Here is an 11,942-nt window from a genome sequence, read left to right on the forward strand (position 1 = left end):
ATAGCCTGGACTAGTGTGAGGCAAATCCAGCCTAATCGTCAAAACAGCCGACGCTATAATTACGAAGTCTCTATAGAGACTATAGAGCGACCGAGAGAGCAGCAGCTCTTGAGAAGAAATCTCTCCGGAATGCAGAGCATGAGCTGCGAGATTTACTGCTGTGACATGTTCGAAAACACTGTGGCAAATATGGAGAAGTGAGGCTGTTCCTCTGTATGAAGGTGAGTATTAAGACACCGAGTCTGTGGACAGGTTGGGTTTTTTTCCGCAGGCGACATTATAAAAAAGCTAGCCGAGAGAGGTGATGCCTCCACCGGCCAAGAGCTAAGGGCTGACCCGGTGTTTGGCTTAGAAATGGGGGTGGGATTTCCCGATCTTTCCTGTCATTGGTTAATATTTTATTCTGTTGACATGTTTTCTTACTGCTAATGCTTCCGACACCTTCTTGTCCCCCCTCCTCTCCTAGAGTCTGGCCGGAGCTGTCAGAACCACGCCTATAGGGGCCCACAATTGGTCCAGAAAGCGTAAAATCAGCAATCAAAGGGGCTTGGTTCATTAGTGTTGGGGATGGAGGCAGGAAGGACATGTGAGATAGTCACAGATCTGCAGTGAACGGGGCCACATCTCTCCAGTCAGTGTGGGATGACTGAGAAACTGCTTATTTCTCTGAGAGGCACACAGCGCAGCCGGGCTCTGCCTTCTACTGAAGCGCCACTTCTGCTGACGGACTCGGTGCAGGAACCAAAGGAAACGCACATCAGCAGCAACTCTGGGCTATTTTCTTCACCCCGATAACGCGCTGTGTGTTCACTGTGCCGCTTTACAGACATTACTGAGTGCTGTCGAAGAGCGGACCTTCTGGCTCTGGGCTGGGGGGAGATACCATTAAAATATCTGTTATTTCACTTCGCTTTTTGTGGATGCACCGATGAGAGATCCAGTTTTCACAGGGACTGCAATGGCTTATCACCCTTTCCACGCACACCGGCCGACCGATTTCCCCATGTCCGCCTTTCTAGCGGCCGCTCAGCCTTCCTTCTTCCCGGCGCTCAGCCTCCCTCCCGGTGCTCTCACTAAGCCGATCACGGACCACGGCCTGGCAGGGGCGGCGGAGGCTGGGCTCCACCCGGCTCTCAGTCACCATCAGGCGGCTCATCTCCGCAGCATGAAAAGCCTGGAGCCCGAGGAGGAAGTGGACGACGATCCAAAAGTTACACTGGAAGCCAAGGATCTTTGGGACCAGTTTCACAAACTCGGAACGGAGATGGTTATTACCAAGTCAGGAAGGTAAGAACTCTCGCCCGATGCATATAGATCCGCTCACGGATATCCGGAGAACGTGTTTTTATTTCCATACAGTTTAAAGCTTTTTCGGTTAGTCCAAGTAAGCTCGGAGAATTACTCGAGAATTTTAGAGCAGCTAAAATGCCAGTAAACGGCAGCCTCTTTATCAGGCCTTGCACGGTCGGTACATATTTTTGCAGTGATTGTTGGTTTGCTCATTTATTTAAATAAAATAAAATAAAAACTATATTTAACAAAAACAGCGAGAACACGGCATTTACCAGTAATTATACCCTAAATAGCAGTTTTAAATGTCGTTTTAAATAACTATGCCACATCTACATTTGTGGGTGAGGAGCCAGTTATTGAATAAAGCTCCCGTTTGTCTTGAAATATTTGTCATCTACTTCCACCGTGACCACAGCACATATCTGGGATATTTTGGGGGAAATGTGGTAAGAGCTTTGATCAGGTTTTATCTCCTAAACTGCATTCTGTGGAGGCAGCAGAGCTTCTGGGTTTTATAAACAGGCTGTCACTTCAAAAAGCAGGGACATGAGGTGGTGTGGTCATAAATATATTCCTCAGCTTTGTAGTGGATGGCTTGGACACACACACGCACAGAAACACGCACTGTGTTTTTGTGTTGCTGTCGCCTAACAGTGTGCAGCTTTGGAGAAGAATGTCTGACAATTGCAATATTTCTGCCTGTACGAGCGCCGCGTTTTTCCCTCAACGCCTCTTTTGTCAAATTTGCTCAAATGTTGCAGGATAATGTGCAGTTGTGTTCGGGTTGTATCGCGGCGTGTTGACTCCCGGCGTGTGTTTCTTTCCGCAGGAGGATGTTCCCTCCGTTCAAAGTGCGAATAAACGGCCTCGATAAAAAAGCCAAATACATCCTGCTGATGGACATCGTGGCCGCGGACGACTGCCGCTACAAGTTCCACAATTCCCGCTGGATGGTGGCGGGCAAGGCCGACCCCGAGATGCCCAAGAGGATGTATATCCACCCGGACAGCCCGGCCACCGGCGAGCAGTGGATGGCCAAGCCTGTTGCTTTCCATAAACTCAAGCTGACCAACAACATCTCGGACAAACATGGATTTGTAAGTACAAATAGAGTTTTTTTCCTTTCTTTCTTCTGTGCAGGGAGGATATTTTTCATATTTACACGCTGCACTGAGTGTTGAAATACTGGAGATGACATTTTCAACATTTATGGATTTTTTATTTACTTTATTTATTTATTTTTTTGGAAGAGGTGAGGGGAAATGGGTGATAGTGAATGTTTGATCACAGGAAAAAAAATCCGGAAAAAAAAAGAGCACAGAGCGAATTTCTAGTATGAAACTGCCACAGAAAAATGATCAAGTAGCTTCAGTAAAGCTGAGAGACGTGGAGCACTGACATAAATCTGCTCAGAGTATCATCGTCTCCTACAGTATTCTAAAATGAAATTAACGGAGAATATAATATGTAGCGTCTTTACACCCAAAGCTTTGTCACTTTGTCGCTACTTGACTTGGAACTTGTGTCTCTTCGATGTTCTGCAGAATATCGCGGCTCTGCAATTTCTCCACCTTGATATCCAAAGCCAGGCCCAGCTGCCTGAGCTGCAGCACCTACAGGCCTCCTTACCCCCTGACCGTAGTTTGCACTGCACCTCCCTACTGTACACCTTTGTTTTAGGCCCGATTGTATTGGGAACTTAAAAGAAAAGAAAAACCCAGCATGTCTAAGCCGACTGTTTGCGAGGCTGAGGATTAAGTGGTGTATTACCAAATCGGGTCAGAAAGAAATAACATGAAGTGAGTGCGAAACGCTCCCTCCAGCTAGTAACCTCATATGGCTGTTGCATATATTGTGTATTTTATTTTTTCATTTCTATATTTGTGGAGTGTGTTTTATCCAAAATAACTGGCTTTACTTTGTCTTTTTACAAAGCATTTAAAATCAAATAAATAAATAAAATAAATAATAACGCTACCAGTTTGCAAAGGGGCATATTATCACATTTTGCAGTGTGTATCTGAATGGCAGCCTTGTGTGCTTTCTACTGCAAATAAATGGAACATGACGCGTCAGTCTAAATAATTTGCAATAGCTAAGAAGCAGAATTTCTTGGTGTGTGCAGCGCTGATTCGGGCTTGCATTGCCTCGTACAGTCACCTAAAGTTTTTGGTTTTCTGTATCTTTACTGTCACTTTGTGTCCGGTCCATTTTGGGGGAATTTTAAGTTTTGCGTGTGATGTCTTTGATGCGTTAAAACAGACCACCGGGCAGTAACTCCACGCCGCTCTGTGCGTGTGTACTTGTGAAATTTGTAGCTCTTTGTGCTGTTAGGAATTGGATCAAATCGTTTTTTCTGTGGTTCTGATTCCTCATGGCAGCATGTGTGGCCTGGTAAGGTTTTTCCCTTTGCCCCGCACTAATTACAGACCAGGCTGCTTACACAGTAATTATAACAGCATCAATAACAATGCGCTGGATGATCCGCCTGCAACAGATTCTGCCTGGTGTCGAGGTTGAGCATCTGAGAGAGAGAGACATAAACATACCGTGATATTCACTCGAAAGCTTCGCTTTCTGTGTGTGTTGGTCCAGACGATCCTGAACTCCATGCACAAGTACCAGCCCAGGTTCCACATAGTGCGGGCCAACGACATCCTGAAGCTTCCCTACAGCACCTTCAGGACGTACGTGTTCCCCGAGACCGAGTTCGTGGCTGTGACAGCATATCAGAACGACAAGGTGAGTCAGCGTTCACACTCCACCGACGGCCTCTAATATGGCTGCTATACTTTGCATAATAAACATCCTAAATAAACGTCCGACATCAGCGTCCTCTCCCCCCGCCACCAACCCCCGAAGACTTAATCAGATTTTGTAGGTCGCCTAATTTCCCTGCAGAGGACTCCCATGTCCCTCTGGATTTTTTTAATTGCTGCTTTGCTTGGATTTGTGGCTGCAGCCGACATATCTATGAATTCAAATGGTGTGTGTGTGTGTGTGTGTGTGTGTGTGTGTGTGTGTGTGTGTGTGTGTGTGTGTGTGTGTGTGTGTGTTATCGGCTATTCACGGGCTATAAATGGGCTATTACCTTGTCCAGAAGTGAATAAATTAGGCGTATAAATGCTGGAGAAAGGAGGTTATGAATGTTGTGACGCTGCGTTAAAAATGACTGGCGTCATATTTGAAAGTTTTGTCTTGTCAAAGTGACACTAGAGTCATTTATTTATGTATTTATTTATTTTCATATCAAAGCTAATCATTCCACCTGAATTTATAAAAAAAAAATTGATGGCATTATTTTGAAGCCCTTGGCTGTTCGTTCGCCTCCTTCTTGAAGCTAATTGGGACTCGTGTCCAGGGGCGGGGGTCATGTTCTAAACGTTTATGGCAAAAAGACACAATTGAGGAGGCATTTAAAGGGTTGGTCACACTGCAGCTAGACTGGGCAGATGCTCAGACTCGCTACTCAAACTGGAAGCGCCTGAAGCGTTGAATTCTGGGGCCACGGAGGGCCTCCAGGAGCACGGAAGCTCCCCCGAGGCCTGTGTGGCTCCTTCAAATACACGGAGCCACACAGGCCTCCTCCACATATTGTGAGGCAGCAGTGTTCCAAACCGCCGTATTAATTATTGATATGAGCGTTATCTGTTCAAGTATAGCATCCTCCGCCATTTTTCTGGGGGTCGAAGGCCTCTGTGGCCCCACAGAGGAATGTTTCGTGGCAGAATTTCTCTCTGGGGGCCTATGTGAATAACGCACCATCATTACGTTTTAATTAATAATGCAAATCCGAGGTCTACGCTGTATGTGTGTTAATCCAAAGGCATTGTTTTAATACATGTGGACCAGGTGGAGACACTGGGGCCTAACAATGTGTGTGTGTGTTTTCCTGTGGTTCTCTGTGTATAAAACGGCTCCTGTCCTTCTATTTTGGATAGATAACACAGCTGAAGATCGACAACAACCCGTTCGCCAAAGGTTTCAGAGACACGGGAAACGGAAGGAGAGAGAAAAGGTACAAACTGCTGTATAACACCTGCTCTGTGTGTGTGTGTGTGTGTGTGTGTGTGTGTGTGTGTGTGTGTGTGTGTGTGTGTGTGTGTGTGTGTGTGTGCCTGCGCGCTTTGAGTATCGGCCTTTTTTTTTAAATTCAGCAAGGACAACTCATTTGTTGTTATTATTATTATTATTATTATTATTATTATTATTATTATTATTATTATTATTATTATTATTATTATTGCAGGAAGCAGCTGTCCATGCCTTCGCTGCGGATGTACGAGGACCAGTGCAAGGCGGACAGGGAGGGCGCGGACTCGGACGCCTCGTCCAGTGAAGCTCCTGCCGGCAGGGACACGGTCCACTCCCCGCTGGGAGCGGGTACCAGCCCGCTGAGGTTCAGCAGGCCAAGTCGAGGTTAGTGATACTACCGCTTATTTTTTCTTTGGTGCAGGGGCTTTGTTGGATTTCATGACAGCGGGGTGCGTTAATAATCACGAGCTGCTGCAATGATCGTTTAGGTTATGAAATAATTTCATATTTTAAAGTGATAAAGTATTAAATGAGTGCAAAGTAAACAGTGACACAAAGTAGATGCATTATTGTCATACATGCATTATTTATTTTATTATTATTACACTATTAGTTCTAGATTTTTATTGTGGCATTTGATTTTTGCGATTCAGTTTTTGTTTGGTTTTTGGACTGTGGTGCGTTCAGATAAAACAGCGACATGTCTTTAAACGGTGCCACAGGACTCTGACCTCCAAACTGTTTGGTTGTTACTCATATTACTGTTGGATTTGCGTTGGTTTTTGGTTTGCATTCCTCACCTGTTAACCAAAGGTTGCCTCGGATAACGCACTGACCCGCCTTTATTTAATTTGTTAATTTTGTTGGTAAGAACTGTGTATAAAGACAGTAAAATCAGCCTAATTTTGGACTGCCGTGGGATTTGAAATTCAAATTTTCATCTGAATGTTATAACTCGATTATAAAAGTTCAGAAATAGTCCATTATATATGAGTCTCATTAGGTCTCAGCATTTAGTTTTAAAGGGCTCTGATAAAAATTTAAACATGTTCATTTTTCCAATCTTTGCTCACTAAAACATTACACACAGGCTGACAAGGAATATTTTTCAAAATTAATACAATATTTAAAATGCTGGTTAAATGTTATTTTCTCAAAGACTGGAACATACAAGGTGGATTTGGAGAGAGCGTCCCAACCAGCCTCGTGACCACATGATTTGCTGTGTGTGGGTTAGAGTGTAGGACTGGTGCTTATGTGTCCTGCTTTCTGATTTCTGCATCTTAGATGATAAAACATGCACTGACAGCGAGCAAGAGCTGGAGCATCAAGATGAGCGCTGCACCGGGTCCAACAGCCCGGGACCCGAACCTGTGTCCCCCTACAGCTCCAGGTGTGAGGAGCGCATGAGGGAAAGAGCCGTTGCTGAGAAGAAGGATGACTCTTTATTCAGTATAAGGAGCCTCGAGAAGGACAAAGTGGAAAGCAGGCACAGGAAGGACACCACAGACGTGTTAACAAAGGACTCGGAGGCTGGAGGCATCAGTGCCACTAAGGATGCCTTCTCCCCTCTTGTAGTCCAGACCGAGAGCCCCTCACACTTCAGCCCAGGCCATTTACAAAGCTTGGCTCTGTCTGGCCTGCACAGTCAGCAGTTCTTTAACCCTCTGAACACCGGATCGCCACTGTTGTTTCACCCTGGGCAGTTTGCCATGGCCCCTGGAGCCTTTTCCGCTATGGGCATGGGGCATCTATTGGCCTCTGTATCTGGAACAAGTGGTTTGGAAAATGGCAGCCTCTCCACCCAGGGCACAGGAGGAACCCCAAACCCCTTCCCCTTCCATCTGTCCCAGCACATGTTTGCCTCTCAGGTAAGGAAAGCCGCCCACTTAAATGATTTAGTCCCTCTCCACACCTGTAGCAGTCATGTGACGTCAGCAGGACAGGGACATAGACATGATTTACTTTGCCTTCTTCACACTGTGATTGTTGAAATAAACTCTACACTCAGCAAGCTCGGAATTTAGGTTTGTTGATGATTAAAACAACAGTACACTCATCAAATTCACCTTTTGAAATGTAGAATCATCTATTTGTAAAAATACATAAATAAACAAAACCCAGGAATAATATATTACTGCTTCAGTGCTTTTTAAATCAGTTTTAAACAGTCTGAGAAAACGGAAGAATCTGATGTTTTTGTGAGTAGGTGAATGGAAGAGATTCTTTGATGATCGTCCCACATCAGTGATCTTTGCACTGACTATGTGTCTTTCCTTGTTCGACTTTCAGGGCATCCCCATGCCTCCATTTGGGGGTCTCTTCCCGTATCCTTACACCTACATGGCAGCAGCTGCAGCAGCAGCTTCAGCCTCAGCCCTCCCAGCCACCAGCACATCCAGTCCGCTCTCCAGGAACCCCTTCCTCGGCTCATCCAGGCCACGGCTCCGCTTCAACCCCTACCAGCTCCCGGTGTCTCTGCCTCAAAGCTCGAGCCTGCTCACCACCAGCCTGCAGGGAAGCATCAACCCAGGCTCAGAGTCCTCCAAACCGGGCAGTAGGGAAACCAGCCCAGCACCGGAGCACCACAGCAATCACAAGACAGGAGGCTCAAGTGGGAGGGTCGCGTCTCCCAAAACCTCCGTGAAGGACTCAGTGAACGAGCTGCAGAGCATCCAGAGACTGGTTAGCGGCCTGGAGGGCCAAAGGGAACCCTCCCCAAATACAGACTGTCCCAAGTGATTAAGACTCTCTGTCTGGGATGAAGACTTGGCTTGAATACTAGAGGACTATAAGTGCATATGTCCTGTACAGCACATTACAGAGACTGGGATGAAGGCATGACTGATGGGCGTTGATGAAGGCCAATTATGACTATTTTTTGGAACAAAGCTGCAGGTAGACAGAAATATAGTCTATGTAATTATATTTAATCTTTTTCAATTCACAAGTATTGAAAGTTTCCTTCAGAGCTGACCTGTTGGAAAGCGTGAAAAGCTTCAGCACCATCAGACACCAAAGTCCTCCCTGAAATCCCAGTGTTTTTAGGGTTAGCTTTTGAAGACGGCCAGACCCACCAGAACAAAGAAAAACACAAAACAGAAAAAAAAATCCCTGCTGCAATCCTACACTCATTAAATAAAAACGATTTAGAAAAGAATAATAAGGAAATAACTCAAATGTGAGGAAAATAAAGAATTAAATAATCACAAAAAACCCCTTTAACCTAAGGCCAAGGACGTCTATCAGAGAGTCACGGTGACAACAAGCAAACAAGTAGTGAATTAAACGTCATCATGTCATATCACAGGTGGACCACGCAAGGCCACCATCGGCCTCTTATAGCGGTCTAACCTGTCCGAGAGCCTGCAGCTCCGCACTGTGCGTGGGGCACTGTGGAAAGTGTGTGCTGTAAAGTTTGGGTAACCTGAAGCACTTGAGCATCCGAGCCTGGTTTCTAAACTCCACGCCTGAACACGAGGCTTACGACGCCGACAGGCAAGTCTGATTATTTCAAAAGGGATGGAAGGTGAACGTCCCGCCTGCGAGAGGAAGAAAGAACCGTTTATCATTTAATGCCAGAAAAAAAAATCTTTCTGAACTATTTATGTAATAAAAAAAATCTGTAAATAAAGCTAAGATCCAAGAATATGCAATTGGTATTAATTTATTCAAGGCTGTATATTAGCGTGTATATATTTCGAATGGAACCCCCTCTTACTTATCCTGCCCCCTCCTCTTCCTCCTTCCGCCCCGTTTTACATATACTGTACATGAAAGCTATTTAGCGCTTGTTGGTTTGAAAAAAGAAAAAGAAAAAAAAAACCGTGTATGAAGCATCGATGACTTTTTTTAGGAGACGTGTGCCATGTTTTAGTCTGCATCCACCGACAAACACAGAGGAACAGAGATAGAGAGAGCTCCACATGGATTCTAAAACACCTCAGGTTATTTCACTTCAGCCAGGAGACATTCAAAGTAATTCCTCCTATGGGCGCATCGTTCATATCTATTCATAAATATATTTAAAGTTGGAAATATCTTGTTTATGCTGGTTGTCCGGGTATTTTTTTCTTTTTGTTTTTTTCTTTCTTTCTTTCTTTTTTCTTTTTTTTTTGTTTGTCTCACAATTTCAATAAAAAAATGTTGTGCGAAAGGTTGTATTATTATTATTGTTATTAGTATTAGTATTATTATCACCTCACTCTACCAACTGTCACCACTTTTGGAGCCTTTTTAATGAAGTCATCTAAGCTAAGGTTTCACACAAATAAGGGCCTGCTTGTAGACACACACGCGTACGCGCGGGGCAGGAGCGCCCCCTGTCGGCCACATATCGAACAGGAGGAAAAAGTGTGGTTTACTAAATTTGATAAGAAAATGTGTCTGGGTCGAGTTTGCATGTCATTAAAAGCAGATTTAAATTGCATGGTGAAATTTGTGGGTCAAAATTGCTGGCAGAATTTTTGCATTGAGACTACAGCTATGAGCGTGCTTTATTGTTTCAGACTTTACATGAGCAAACGAATTAAAGAGCAGGCTTTGCCCCTCTATATTTGCATTTTTATGTTCTATTTTCTCGTGTTTTGTTGCAGCAGTCTGTCACATCGTTTTAGTTCCTGGACCTGTCTTCTGTACACACAGCTCTATTTCGAGCAGGTCCTCGGTCGCCGTCAATCAGCATTTCCTTTAGCATTGTGTGTATTTTTAGAAACACTGAAGTGATGGAAGTATTTATAGGAAGAGCTTTCTCTGCTGCGCTCGCACACATCCGCTGCAGCCGGAGAGCAGCTTTAACTGTTTAAAGCAAAGAGCAGCTCAGAGTCCGACCGACGAGTGTGAAACAGAACGTGTTTTTACCTGCGGAAATAAATGTTGTATTATGAAACCAAACATGCATGGTGTTTGGAGTTTGAGCCTAAAGTATTTAGAATGAATGCAATATTTCGTTAGTGCTGCGTATTTGTGTGTGTGTTCCTGTACATTCATGAACTCATCCTCAGTAGAAATGTGACTTGCGCCGAGGCCTCAGCAGTGTGTGTGTTTATGTGTGTCACTGCATGTGTGTGTGTCTCGGTTTAAAGGGTTAAGCAGGGGGAGTTTAGGGCAGCAGACAGCCTTTTGTCCGGGACCCGGCGTCTGTCGCCTGCCTGCCGGCCACAGCCTCCACACCGCCCCGCTTCCTAATTAGAGAGTCTCCCCTCTTCCTCCTCTTCGTCCTCCTCCCCTTCTTCTTCATTTTTCTTTTCTTTCTGCAGCGACAATCACAGGACTCTCATTCTGTTACGGGGGCCATTGTTGCCACTCTGTTATCTTCAATTAACAGGGAGAGCGAGTCGACCTCGCACACTGGGAGAAAAAAGTATTTGTCTAAATCAATCAGTCAGCGAGTGATCAATAGGCTCCTGTGGAGGCCCCGTGGATCATAACTAATGACTGGTGACGGCGTGGGGTAAAAAGGCCAAGATTATTCACAACTTTGTTAAATGATCAGTGCTGCTCTATGATGTTATTTATGCTTTTGGAGGAAAACAGGAGAAAATGCGCAGTTCGTATGAGACAAACTGCAACTTATCCTGTTTGGACTGTGTGAAAGCTAAACAGCAGCGCAGAGGCTCTGCTTATCTGCAGGCCTGTAGGAGAGATTTCAGAGCCTGCTGGGATCTAGTCTCACATCAGTCAGCATGCCCCAGATTACACAAATATTCTACTGCCTCCGGGTGTAAGGTTACTTATGTAACTGCATGGAGAAACTGGTAGTTTATTAACAGTTTTACATTTGCTTTTCTTACAGCTACACTCGCAGTCAAGCCCTGCAATCGAAAAGCAGCTAAATACCCTCGTTCAGCAAATGTTTAGACCAAACTTATGATTATTGGATTTTTCAGTTTCGTGAAACATTACAGACTGCTTCTGCTCGTGTCAGAGGCGACTGGCACACTTTGTTATTCACTTACATTTTATCCGACAGTAATGGTGACACTGAAAAGGAAAAAATGCTTTTCATTAGATTTGATTGAAATAAACAAAAAAGTGTATTTTTTTAAAGTAGCACCGACCCGACACGAAACAAAATAAAAACAAACTGTAAAAATGATCATGTTACATGCAGCTGAATGACGGCACAGAGGTTAAGCTTGTTTACGAAACATATATGTGGGCACTTATTCATATCTGATACTTAATCGCTTTTGACGTGGTTCAATCCGGAATGTGATACTTTTAATTGTAGTATTATCACCATGAATAGTTCTTCTGATTTATAACACGTGAAAATTCATATTATCATCTTTCCTCGTGTTCTTTGTCTGTCGCTAAATTAGAATTAATTTAAGTGTATAAAGAACTGCAGCACTGGAAATCAAACTCTGACATCAATTTTCCACTTTTTAAGGGTACTACTCAAATAAGTCTGCTGATCTTATGCTTGCTTCATGAGATTAAAATATGACATTAATATAATGGGGAAGAAATGAACTCATGACCTCAAGAAACCTTCTCATCTCTGAAGAAGCTGACTTGGATAACAATGTGCTGATCTATTTTACAAGTGAAACCGCTAGAAACCAATTAGATCCGATACTAAGCACATGAAATTGCATTTTATATTACAA

The 11,942-nt window shown here is 44.2% G+C and overlaps 1 protein-coding gene across 1 annotated transcript; it reads left to right on the top strand.

The window, feature by feature from the left end:
• Positions 1-106: 106 nt before the first annotated feature.
• Positions 107-9,484, top strand: tbx2b (T-box transcription factor 2b). The gene is made up of 8 exons (XM_082502296.1): positions 107-221; positions 467-1,287; positions 2,123-2,390; positions 3,889-4,035; positions 5,235-5,311; positions 5,543-5,712; positions 6,616-7,199; positions 7,621-9,484. Exons 2-8 carry the CDS (start codon positions 929-931, stop codon positions 8,068-8,070), a joined length of 2,055 nt encoding a protein of 684 aa, XP_082358422.1. The 5' UTR covers positions 107-221; positions 467-928; the 3' UTR covers positions 8,071-9,484.
• The last annotated feature ends 2,458 nt before the right edge of the window (positions 9,485-11,942 follow it).

This window comes from Aulonocara stuartgranti (assembly GCF_965226115.1).
Source record: "Aulonocara stuartgranti genome assembly, chromosome: 14".
Taxonomy (NCBI): domain Eukaryota; kingdom Metazoa; phylum Chordata; class Actinopteri; order Cichliformes; family Cichlidae; genus Aulonocara; species Aulonocara stuartgranti.